The 11,968-nt window shown below is 38.6% G+C and overlaps 1 protein-coding gene across 1 annotated transcript; it reads left to right on the forward strand.

Annotated features, from left to right (window-relative positions):
* The first annotated feature begins 34 nt into the window (after positions 1-34).
* Positions 35-11,784, forward strand: LOC144646823 (GPI-anchor transamidase component PIGS-like). Its single transcript, XM_078506515.1, has 17 exons — positions 35-82; positions 1,020-1,168; positions 1,519-1,615; positions 1,939-2,040; positions 2,688-2,840; positions 3,389-3,498; positions 5,326-5,365; positions 5,624-5,704; positions 5,808-5,866; positions 6,218-6,326; positions 7,042-7,131; positions 7,325-7,503; positions 8,403-8,459; positions 8,791-8,949; positions 9,294-9,366; positions 10,112-10,169; positions 11,115-11,784. The coding sequence occupies exons 1-17, from the start codon at positions 55-57 to the stop codon at positions 11,245-11,247; spliced, it is 1,677 nt and encodes a 558-aa protein (XP_078362641.1). The 5' UTR covers positions 35-54; the 3' UTR covers positions 11,248-11,784.
* The last annotated feature ends 184 nt before the right edge of the window (positions 11,785-11,968 follow it).

The raw sequence follows: 11,968 nt of genomic DNA on the forward strand, positions 1-11,968 counted from the left end.
GAGAACTGGTCAGCGGAAAACAAACTAGTGCCAGATTCCTGACCGAGAATCAACATGGCGAACGGGGAAAAAGATAGGAAAGGTGAGTAAGAAATGAAGGACTTGTTGCGCGCAAAATATTTTAGTCAGTTAAATCGGAGGCATTTTTTCAATCTATTTACATGTTAGACGTTACAATATTATGGATGATTATTCAATATTATGGCATAGTCAACACTACTTTACTTTTATATAAAAGTCTACTGCAGTCTGTTTTTATTATTATTCATGACAACTAGCTACTTGCAATTTCTGTTGATTTGGGCCTGATGGAACATGTAGTACTTTGTGATAGAGAAACACGTCTTCCCATAGTATAATACACTGTCAGATAGTTCAATGCCCCCATTAAAAATTTGAAATTGCTGTATATCAACCTCATATTAAACTGCTGGTAAACTTTAATGAAGTTTGTACAGCCCTGTTCAAACACTATTGCAAACCAAGTGGTACATCTCTTCTGAATTATTAGTTGCAATTTAAAGACTTTAAAATCTCAAATAATAATTACCGGTATTTCAAGGGGGCCGAGCAAGGGGGGGGGGGGGGGGATTTCAAGGGTTGTGATTTTGTAGGATGCATGATACAAGTGGAGAGATAACCCTTCCCCAAACAATAACTGACTATAACCAAGCTAAGCAAACTCAAACCAAGCCAACCTTTACTTTTGTCCAAACCAATTACAGTCAACTCCCTCTATAACAGACTCCTTTGGGACCATCATTTGCTGCCCGTTATACAGGAAGTCCATAGTAACAAGAGTTATTTTTACTAATTTTTATTCGCGAGGACTTCAACTCCTGTCCGTAAAAACAGGGTGTCTGTAATAGCGAAGTGTCTGCAAGGCAAGAGTTGACTGTATACTGTATTGGTACACACAATGGCATCCAGCATTCTGGATTATGTGTCTTCCAAATGCAGTCATCAAATCAAGAGGAACCATTTTTAATACTTTGAATGATGGTAATAATTTATTACAGCTCTGATAGAGAAGAGGACACAAGCATTGGTTTCACTTAGCGTAGGAGTTATTTTTATTTGTGTTGGTCTTCCTCTTTGGTGGAACACAACAAAAGTGTACAGAGCATCCCTTCCCTATGCTGAGATAGAGGAGCTCAACCAACTCAAGGTATCTTGAATAACTAATTTGAACAGTAGCACACAATAGTGGAATGAAATTTAGTCTTCGAACACACTGCTTTCTCACAGGTTGTTGAGTAAGAAGCACATTTGGCATGTCACCTTGAGACATACTCTCCTAACAAATTTTAATTTTGTTTGATTATGCTGAACTTATAGTGATAATAATGATGATGATGATGATTGAAGATGATGATAATGATGATGATGATGATGATGATGATACTTGACACATGGATAGAATAATAGCAATTTAGTATAACAATAACGAAGTTGTGCAATATTGAACAAAAAATATTGTTTCAGTGGCAGATATCTGTGACTTCTGATTTCGTGTAGGTGAGGTATGTAACAAACCTGAACGTTATTCTTCTGGGGCTTCAAGATCCTGTTGCTTTAAAAGAAGAGATTGAGAAAGAGCTTGGTAAAGAAAGGGGTAAGTTACCATATCTAGTGCTGACAAGTTATGTTAATATGTTGCAAGCACAAAAAGTTATTTGATTAAAATGTTTGTTACAACTGTGTTATGATATTTTGCTGTGCTCTCTCAGTCTCCTTTTCTACTTAGTATAAATTGAAATACTGCTGAACTTACATTAACTTTGCATTTAATGTCTTCATATTATGAATTATAAGAAGTTAACTTACCTCAAAAAATGTAGTTTAAAGCCTGAGTCTAACACACACTCATGCCAATCCTTTCTATGTATTTATTAAAGGCATGACTTTAATATTTTAATGCTGTTTTCAACCCTTTAGATGATTCTGTCATATCAGCTGACTATAAGCTGACAGTTGAAAAGAAAGAAATTTCAGATTCTGCAGCTGTATTCACAGAACTGAAAACCAGATCCTTGCAAGGTAAAGCAAACAAAATATAGTTTCACTTTGTCTTACAGCTCAGTTATCTTTTACCCACAAGAAGAATTTAACCTTTTTCAAAGGCACCAGACAATAATAATTATTTCTGCTTGTAAGCAAAGAACATACCATGTAGTGTAGCCAGTCAATATAACAATTGAAAGTAGGTGGCACTTTTTGTCAGGAGCCAGCTACATATGAAAACCCTGCAAATATTCAAGGCAAAATGCCAAGATTAAACCTAAAAAAACCTTCAGTTGGCAAACATGTGACCATATTTAATTTGTGTTATTCACTAAAAAATTTAGACATAGCAGCTATACTTGATCATGCTTAATCAGGATTCTAAGGAAAAATCGACCCTGTTCCAGAGAAAAAGGCTGAATTCTATACCCTATTCCAGGGTCAGGGAGGCAAAAAGCATGCCCTGTTGAGCGGCACATGCCTGTATAGCCCATATATGGGAATGCCCCCCTCCCCCGAGTCAGGGAGACAAAAGCATACCATGTCTAGTGGCACATGCCTAGTATATAGCCCATATATGGGAGTAGCCCCCCCCCCCCCCCCGAGGTCAACATTAACAAATTATGTAACAAGCACAGACAGTGTATAATTTAAACGAGGTTCCGAATGTTTCTCATCAACAGAGTTAGATGATTATTTTCAACTGCAAGACAGCTCGTCAAATAAAGGAAGTCAGCATTACTCATTTTTTGTGCTACCTCATGAAAGTCCAGAGTCAAATGGCATTGATGCATCTGTTGGAAAATACTTTCATTGTATCTTATACAATGACAAAGGTAGGAAAGGTTTGAGATAGTTTAGGTTTCTGTCATAAGAATAAACCCTCTTAAAAAAATCAAATAATTTTTTCCCTTGAAAGGACATGCGTCCGACTAAGTTACCATTTTGATTGGACAAAACAAAAGTGAGGTCGGACGTCATCTTAAAGTACTGCTCCATATGTGAACCTGCTAATATAATGCATTGTCAATGCGGAACATTGGTGTTTGCACTGGAACATTCTGTCTGACCACAGTTGGAATTTCATCAGACATTGGCAAATTGTGGTTGGCTAGTGTCCAATGTCGGACTGTTATTTGCAGCCCTGGAATTTGAAGGACTAAACAATAGAGAAATATTTAATATATGTCTGATAAAAGTGCAACACCCTCTAGGGAATTTGCTTGGTCCTGTAAAAAAGAAAATATTTATTTGATGTTTGTTTTTCAACATGGAACTCAGGTTATGCATCTAAAATGCATTATTTTGTAAAATGTCTACATGTACTCACAAGTAATTTTAAAATTTAAAAGTAATTTTAAAATTTAAAAATTTGTTTCTGTAGATTCTGCAAAGCTGGCTTCGGCAATCACTGACGTTGTTAGGAGCATTTTTGTCAATGAAGAAGAAGTCAACAGAGCATTTAGTATGGCTTCAAAGAGGCAATTTGCAAAGGTGTGCAGTAACTATTAAATTAGAATGATGTGGTTTTGTCAAGCAAAATGCTGAGGGAAAAATTAAAAATTAAATTTGTGTATTTAACCCGTTGCCTACCAAGGACGTATATATATACGTCCTCTCTGTTGTCACGCAATGACCGAGGACGTATATATACGTCCTCAACCAAAAGACATCACTGAAAGCCTGGTTGTTCGCGATGCCTTGAATAAATCATCCCCGGTTGTTGAGAAAGGTCTGGCACTACTTTTGAAACACCGCTGACCCAATAAAATTGCTTTTTGCTCAGACAATGTACAAAATGGCGGCTTGTGTCACAGGCGGCCCAAGCTCTCTATCAGATTACCTTTGGACGTGACTCTTGCTTACGAGCGGTGTTGTGTTACAAAGATTCGATTTATAAGGGTTTGTATGGGAAACAACGGTTTTGCTTTAAAAGTAAAAAAAATGTATATTTTGTGAACAAAGTTGACTTACTCTGATTCGTTGTTTCATTCTTCGTTGTCTGCCAGATTCTCAGGTCGATACAACGCGTTTTCGGCGAGTTATCGTTATTTAGGTGTCCACTGCTAAAATAAAGACAAGGCTGTACACTGATTTCCGGAGTGCCCGCCGCTCGAAGCGAATAAATCCTCTGAAATTAGTCCTGTTGACCCAATTCCTCCACAGAATCAAAGAAGAGATGTTGAAGTTCCATGTCTGTTCACTTGATTCGCAATTCTGCGCTCAAACGCCTTCGCTACGAAAGCTTTTTTCCGAAATTTCTTCACTTCACAAATTCGAAATAGCCGCGTCCAAACTGGCGTGGACGTTCTCGTGGTTGGGTGACTATAATTAACCCGACGGGGGTGGACAGCATCGATTTGTCGCCGGTGCATAGCTGTCAACAAATCGATGCTGTCCACCCCCGTCGGGTTAATTATAGTCACCCAACATGCTATGCGAACCACGAGAACGTCCACGCCAGTTTGGACGCGGCTATTTCGAATTTGTGAAGTGAAGCAATTTCGGAAAAAAGCTTTCGTAGCGAAGGCGTTTGAGCGCAGAATTGCGAATCAAGTGAACAGACATGGAACTTCAACATCTCTTCTTTGATTCTGTGGAGGAATTGGGTCGACAGGACTAATTTCAGAGGATTTATTCGCTTCAAGCGGTGGGCACTCCGGAAATCAGTGTGCAGCCTTGTCCTTGCCAAACGCGACTCTGATGCAAGCGATTTAAGTCACAGCGAACTAATGGCAAGTGATTCTGAAGAGTATGAACAAAAAGAAGAAGAAGGTGGCGACGAAGAAACCTCGATCGATCGAAGAAATTGAACCTCCAAATGCACATGGTCAAGGAGTTCGCCGGGGAGCTGTACGAGTCAACAGTACAGTAAGAGAATGCGGAAAAGGCAGAGGAACTCATTGTAAATGCTTAATCTAGGTGTACTTTAATATTTTATCTGAAAAGATGCCATTGCTTAGCCAAATGTAGAATCTCATTAAAAATTCAATATGGCCGCCGGTCGCTTGGTGTGTTTGGCTGTGGTAGGCAAGGGGTTAATAAAACAAGTATAAATATCAAGTCTTTATTTCTGAGTTTTTGGTACCCTATGGCTTACAAGTCAATTTTGTTTTAGACTGATTCTAAAGGGTCTTTGTTTTAGGGACTAATTTCTTTTCTTCATTAACATTCCCTGAAAATAGTGTGTTTTTCTTGTTTCAACTCACTTGATTCAAGATGCTTGAATGTGCCATTATGGAAAGATGTCAGTTTGCTTATACAGAGAATCTCATTATTGAAAATATTATTTGACAAGGTTTTATATTAATGCTTTCCTAGGACACTGTGGAAAGTATGAGAGCCCAGAAGTCAATAACAGGTTTGAACTGTCAATTATAACATTATAACCACATAATCAGGATTTTTCTTTATAGTTTCCAGTTCTTTATGTATGCTTTCCATATAACTTATGACCTGTGTGTTGTGCAGTGTTAAAGACAGTTTAACCAGACAGTCATGAAGAATTTTAAAGTTAATTTGCTAAGCACAAATTAATGTAAGCTGTATGTATTACCGGTTGAGAGAGAGTATCTTAGCTTATTGATAAATTCCAATGAATATTTTCATATTTTTGTAGGTTTCCAGGTTTCTTTTACCCTCCTTAACTCTGATCCAGACTCTGTTCTGGCTGAATGGGATATTGAGTCTGCTGTACAAAGTAAGTCAAATCCTTCATTGCTTGCTCACTTCTCTATTTGTTTGTTTATTTATTATTTTTTTATAGTTCTTTCCCTAAACAAATTTTTAACCCTGTTATCCAGAATACTTAGATCCATTTTTGCTGAAGGTTCCTCATTTGGATATCACTGTGGATTCTCAGGTATTATTACTAGTTTCTCTTATTTTTTATAATTCAAGAATTTGATGCATATTTGAAGCACGGGGCACTCAGACTCACAATGCTGCCATTCAAATTTGTATGGAACTTTATGAAACATCGTCATTGAGTGGTTTTATTGTAGTTCTGGAACCATTTGTGGGAAGAGGGATGGCAGAATGGTAAAAAAAAAGTGGATACTTGAAATCCGAGATTCAAACATTGCTGGAAACAGAGAAAATTTGGTATTGTGACAAGATAGAGGCATCATGAAACGGAACAGAAGATTGCTCTTTACCTTCAGAATTTTATGATATTGAAAGGTGATGTATGACTGCTTCTTGTTTGCCACAGGTTCTTCATTACAGTAGCATCAAAATCAATCCCCGCAAAGATGGACAGACTTTCTATCTTCCTTACGAAGACTTGCCGCACATGATTAATCCCATTGAAGCAAAACTTGGTATGTGAATAAAATGTATATAAGATCCTGGTCATAGTTACTGTGTTGTGCTCTTAGGCAGGACACTTCCAGTCTCCCTAAGCAGGATCCACATATGAAAAATTTATAAAATGCTGCTGGGTAACCAGAGATGGACTTTCATCTGGTATCTGTAGAAGCTGGGGCGTAGGGCTGGTTGCTTGGACGCAAGTGAATCATAAACAGACTTTGCTGGTATTTGACTGGATTAGAGCACAAACTTTAAGCAGTAGCAAGCAGCAAAGCTGTAATCTGGGAGTTTTGTGGCTGCATTTGCATGAAGTGTGCGCAGATCTTAGATGGCTTTTGCAGCTAATTTTGTATTCTCTCAGTTCTTTTGAGAGACAAATAGAGGCTGCTAATGGTGCTGACACATGAAGAGACAAGTAACAGTGACATGTCACAGAAAAATGTAACGGGGTCAAAAACACAACATGTACATGGTACACACAGTAGAAAATAAATGTAGCGGTGACATATCCTTGAAAAGCATCAGCACACAAGGGAATATGTCAATTCAACTTTTCCTCACTACACATCGTGCTGTGATTTTGTCCCTGCTACATGTCTCTGCATGTCCCTTTAACACGTCCATTCGTGTTTAAGGACCTTAATAGTCTACTCCTTCGCCAGTTGAGTTTTTGCAGCAGTGGGAAAGAACATTTCATAGTTTTGACGAACTGTTTTTTCCTTCCAGGTTCTCATATTTCCTTGTATCCAAGTCTGAACTTTGTTGTTTATGTCCCTTCTCAGACGCAAACGCCTCTTTACATGAAAAATAAAGACGGTAAGACCTAACTTATCAATTAGTTTTTTTTAAAAATACGTAATGAAGACTGATAGTTTGGTGGCCTGTGGGTTGGTAGCAGGAGCACAGGATAGGCAGTCTATTGAGAATCTTTCTCCCTTTTCATTCCATTCCTTCATGAAATTACTGACAATTACATGACGTTTAAATCTTGTGCAAATTTTTCCTGCAGGTGAGCTGAGCAGTAGCAATGCATTTTTGAGTCCTCAGTGGGGCGGAATCATGATCTACAATGTACAGAAGACTGCACCAGCGAACAGCACCAAGCCACAGCAGATAGCTGTGGATATGAAGCCCGTCATGAGTGTGTTCCTCTCACAACTCAAGCTGTTGTTAGGCTTGATGCCCGTGGTAAGAACTCAAGCAATGTAAAATACAATGCGACCACTGTAAGATTAGCGGTTGGGCAACATCACTGCGAACACAGGCGTATTTCGGTGGAGACAAGCGACAGCCGGAAATACGTCTGTGTTCGCAGGCTACAACAACATTAACAACGGCAAAAAGAAAGACACCACGTAAGAAGGTTTAACGAGCAGAACAATAGCTCAGCACGAGCGTCATAAACTTGCTAATTTTCTTAGCCGCCTTCTGCAAAACAACAACGTGAAACATGACGGCTATTTTTTAGTATTTCTATTCGGAATCAAATAGTCATGTAAAGCAAAAACAATCAAAACAAGTTTCGTAAATAATATAAATTTGTTTTATACTAGGCGTTGCCGTGACCATCGCTCAAGCTCCCTGATACTGTATGACTACTGTAGTGCTAGCTAAGGCACAGGCAGACCACCCTATGTGTTCGTGGTTAATATTGTTGGTGACATGAGGCGAACAAAAAAATTAAAATCTATAAGGGCTACTGAAATAACTGGAAATAAAGCTTTAGAAATTAAATATCTAAACTACATTTCGCTCTAAATATCTCAATAAAGTTTAATGAAACGTTTATCCGGCTAAATCAGTTATAAAGGCGCTTAAAACGGCCTGCGCAGGAGAAGAAATACAACACAAGAGTCGATAAACGTTTCATTAAACTTTATTGAGATATTTAGAGCGAAATGTAGTTTAGATATTTAATTTCTAGAGCTTTATTTCAGTAGTCCTTATAGATTTCAAAATTTGTTTTGTTCGTCTCATGTCACCAACAATAAGTAACCACGAACACATAGGGTGGTCTGCCTGTGGCTAAGATTTCCTTAATGTTAATTGATTGTTCTTTTTTATTGCAACTGTCCATTTTTTTCTAGAAACCCTTGAATGGTATTGAAATGAGGCTCGCTGGCGATGTTGGAGTGACAAAATGGGTAACTTAAATTTGTTTCATAATGTTAATTTTTTAGTTACTATAAAAGTAGTTTTGGGGAAAAAGTTCAACAAGAAGTTATTTTGTTGCTTCGACAAATTGGTAAATGAAGAAAACTGTTTTTGCTTCCCATTAATGTTTAAAGATACAGTTTAAGCTGGGAAATTGTTTGGATCACAGAATGAAGGAAAACACGAAAAAGCAGAAATGAGTCCTTTGGCTTGGAGATATATCAAGATGTTTGATCACGAAATAAGTTTGTTTGATTCTGCATGAGCAATAGATGAGCACGGATAAACTGTTTTAAATCTAATTTGTGTTGTTAACTACAGGAACAAGAGTCGCTGATGAGACTGAAAACAATGGAGTACCTGGCGACTTCTACCATCACGCTGACTTCACTCGCTCAACTTCTGGGAAAAATCAGCAACATGGTGATTAATGATCATATTCAACAGCAAGTGGAGCAGGCACTTGAAGCAATTCATCAGGTATTGTGCAGTAGATCAAATTTCTTAATTTTGACAGGCTGGAGTGTACTGGCGCTACACTACGAAGTAGAGCGATTTTTAGAACGAGGAGAATTGGAGCGAGTAATGATTCGAAATGGAGGGGAATGTCCCTGTTCACCACGACTATCGCCACAAGACACCATTCACTGGCTATTCGTAGTTTCCCACCACCGGAGACGGTGGTGTCAAGAATTTCCTGCCAAAACACGCGCTGCCATGTGGTCCCCGAAAAGTAGTTTGTCCAGATTGTATAAGCCAGGACATCTTTCTTGACTGAGTGACTAATATAAAACTATTAACACAAACTCGTGTTGTTTTGTAAGTCTACAACAGCTCTTCAAGATGGAAACTTTACTGCAGCTGTCCTCACAGCTAAGAAAGCTATCAGATCATCAGGTTAGTAAACTTTTTTTAAGCTTCTGTTATTGTTTCTCTATTGGTACAACAGTTTAATGAAAGACGATACTTTTCTTATTGTAGACAAACTTACTTTGTTTACGGGGCTATATTATGAAGCTGATTCCAGATCACTATGTCGCCATTTATTTGTGTGTTTAGGTGACTGCTATGCAGGCTAAGTTTTAGGCTAGATAAATGAGAATTCCGTTAAAACTTTAGCCACTTACGTTTAAATACAGCGTTATAGCTTCCGTGCCTGCGCGTTAATAATAAAAATAATAATAATAATAATAATAATAATAATAATAATAATAATAATAATAATAATAATAATAATTGATATTTAAACAGGGTGACCCCTTCAGTCGCAGGACTGGTATTAACGGGGGCCCTGTATAAATAAAATAAATTAAAAAAAGAGAATATTTATAAAATATATATATCTATAAAAACTTACTACTTTAAAAAGATACCGCTTAAATGCTAAAAAAGTTAAAAAGTTTAAAAAGTGCTAGAGTTGTCATAAAAAAAATTGAATTACGAATTAAAAATGTTCTAAAAACAACCTAAGAATAAAAAGCAGAGATAGCATGGAAACGTTCCTTTGGCTGCATAGTCTTAATGTTCTTATTATGAGGCAAGTTTTATTGAGGATTGCAAGCGCCACCAGCAATGTCCTTTCATTTCTTGGAGATCTGTTCCATTGCTTTGTTGATCATGTTTTTTTTGTTTCATGTTTCAGAGGAGGCATTTTTTGACCCATCAATACTGGAGCTTTTGTACTTTCCAGACGACCAAAAGTAAGCATGGTGTTATTTTATCGTGTCTAATATTATATTGCTACCTATCAGTCGTAACATCCAAGGAAAATCTTTAGAATCTCGGCCATGGTTCGTAGTTTGGCGAGACTCGTGGATCCACAATGCCCATGACGAGACCAAACGAGCCTGATATGCCGTCAAAGCGTACCAGAAAGGCGTAATTAGGTATTTACCGGATACTTTTTGAAGATCAGGACAGTAGACAAAACTTCTAATTGGCCGTTTTCACACTACAGAGACGGACAAATCGTCTAGACGTACAAACCGTCTGAGACGGACAAAAAACGGACACGATTTTGGACGTACAAGTCGTCTGAATTTGTCCGTCCATTTGGCCGTCTAGAAAGACGAATTTTCGAGGACGACTTGGTCGTCTAGACAGACAAGTCGTCTAAACGCCGTCTTAAATTTACACTAGACAAACAAACCTTCAGACGACTTTTCCGTCTAGAAGATTTGTCCGTCTCCTAGTGTGAAAACGGCCAATGACTAATTCCGAGGCTGGTTCGGTGTTTGGTAAAAGCAAGAATTTATATACCTAAGTTGTGGGTTTGGGGGGGGGGGGGGGGGAGTGGGGGGTGGGGGCGCGTGGACATGGAGTCTTTACTTCACTTTTCCTGTACCCTTTTCTCCTAGTTCCCACCCCTCCCTTAATGGTTCCCACCGCCTTGTGCTATTTTAATTGCAAAAAAAATACGTAAATTTGAGAATTTTTTCCTCCATTTTCCCGATTCCCGCCACCTTGGGAATCCCGCTTCCCGCCCTGTCTTCTCCCGCGTCCAGTGCCCCCCCCGCTACCTATTCTCCTGGGCTACGGGCCCCTGATCCCCTCCAATGAGTTGTAATGGCCGGCAAACAACCTGCGAAAAACGCATAGCATCAGCGGTGTCTAATAATATATTTCGTTTGTCCTTCATTTTCTAGGTACGCCATATATATTCCTTTGTTTCTACCGATCAGCTTGCCAGTTCTGTTGTCTTTGAGGCAAGCTATAAGGTGGTACAGAGGAAAAGATAACGCTGACAAAAAGGACGAACAGAAGGATAAACACAACTAAAACAAGCTTCGAGAATATGGTGGTGCGGTGTGCCGCGCCAAGAACGATTGCTGTATCATCGGTTTCATGGAATGTAAAAGAACAAAATAAGGAAACTTGAAGCATGACACGCTTTGGAGGTGGACACAGGGATAGTATAAAATCAAGAAATGTTTGAATGCGCTATGCACGATGCACAAGTCCCAGTAATGGCAGGCAATCGGCAAATATGACCGCACACCGAGGACACATGCCTGTGTGTGACGATATAAGAAACATAAAACGTGAAAAACATTCTAAGAAAGAACCAAGGAAGTAAAGGAGTATGATAGCCCCTGATATTCAGAGCGTTCAAGGACTTTCTAAAGTTGTCAGTTGCCTCACTTTAACTTTTACCGGGCGAAGTAAATGTATGCCGCTCTTTAATCTTGCCCGTTCAACCAGGATCCTAGATTATGGAAAATATAGATGGCCATACGTCAAACTCGTCAAAATATAGTAACCAACACTTTGTAGTACGACAATTTTTAGTAACAAAATAAAAAATTCCCACTTTCAGTATTAGTAACGTGAATAAAGTGGAGACATCGTTTTTATCCTCGTAGCATCAAGAACAGAAGAAACGCGCTCACCGATATGTTGAAACACGATTCATTGGAACCAGTTATTCCGCTACATCATTCCGTCACTGCCCTGTTTACTCTTATACCCCTCAGTTCTGTGCCACCCATCCCAAGAAGTT

This window comes from Oculina patagonica, chromosome 3 (assembly GCF_052425735.1).
Source record: "Oculina patagonica isolate OP01 chromosome 3, crgOcupat, whole genome shotgun sequence".
Lineage (NCBI taxonomy): Eukaryota > Metazoa > Cnidaria > Anthozoa > Scleractinia > Oculinidae > Oculina > Oculina patagonica.

What these genes read in the sequence shown, in the direction of transcription:
- LOC144646823 (XM_078506515.1), top strand. Translation starts at nt 55, where the DNA reads ATGGCGAACGGGGAAAAAGATAGGAAAG. An exon ending in CAAAGAGGCAATTTGCAAAG is followed by an intron (nt 3,499 to 5,325) that starts GTGTGCAGTAAC and finishes ATGCTTTCCTAG; the next exon opens with GACACTGTGGAAAGTATGAG. An exon ending in CACTTGAAGCAATTCATCAG is followed by an intron (nt 8,950 to 9,293) that starts GTATTGTGCAGT and finishes TTGTTTTGTAAG; the next exon opens with TCTACAACAGCTCTTCAAGA.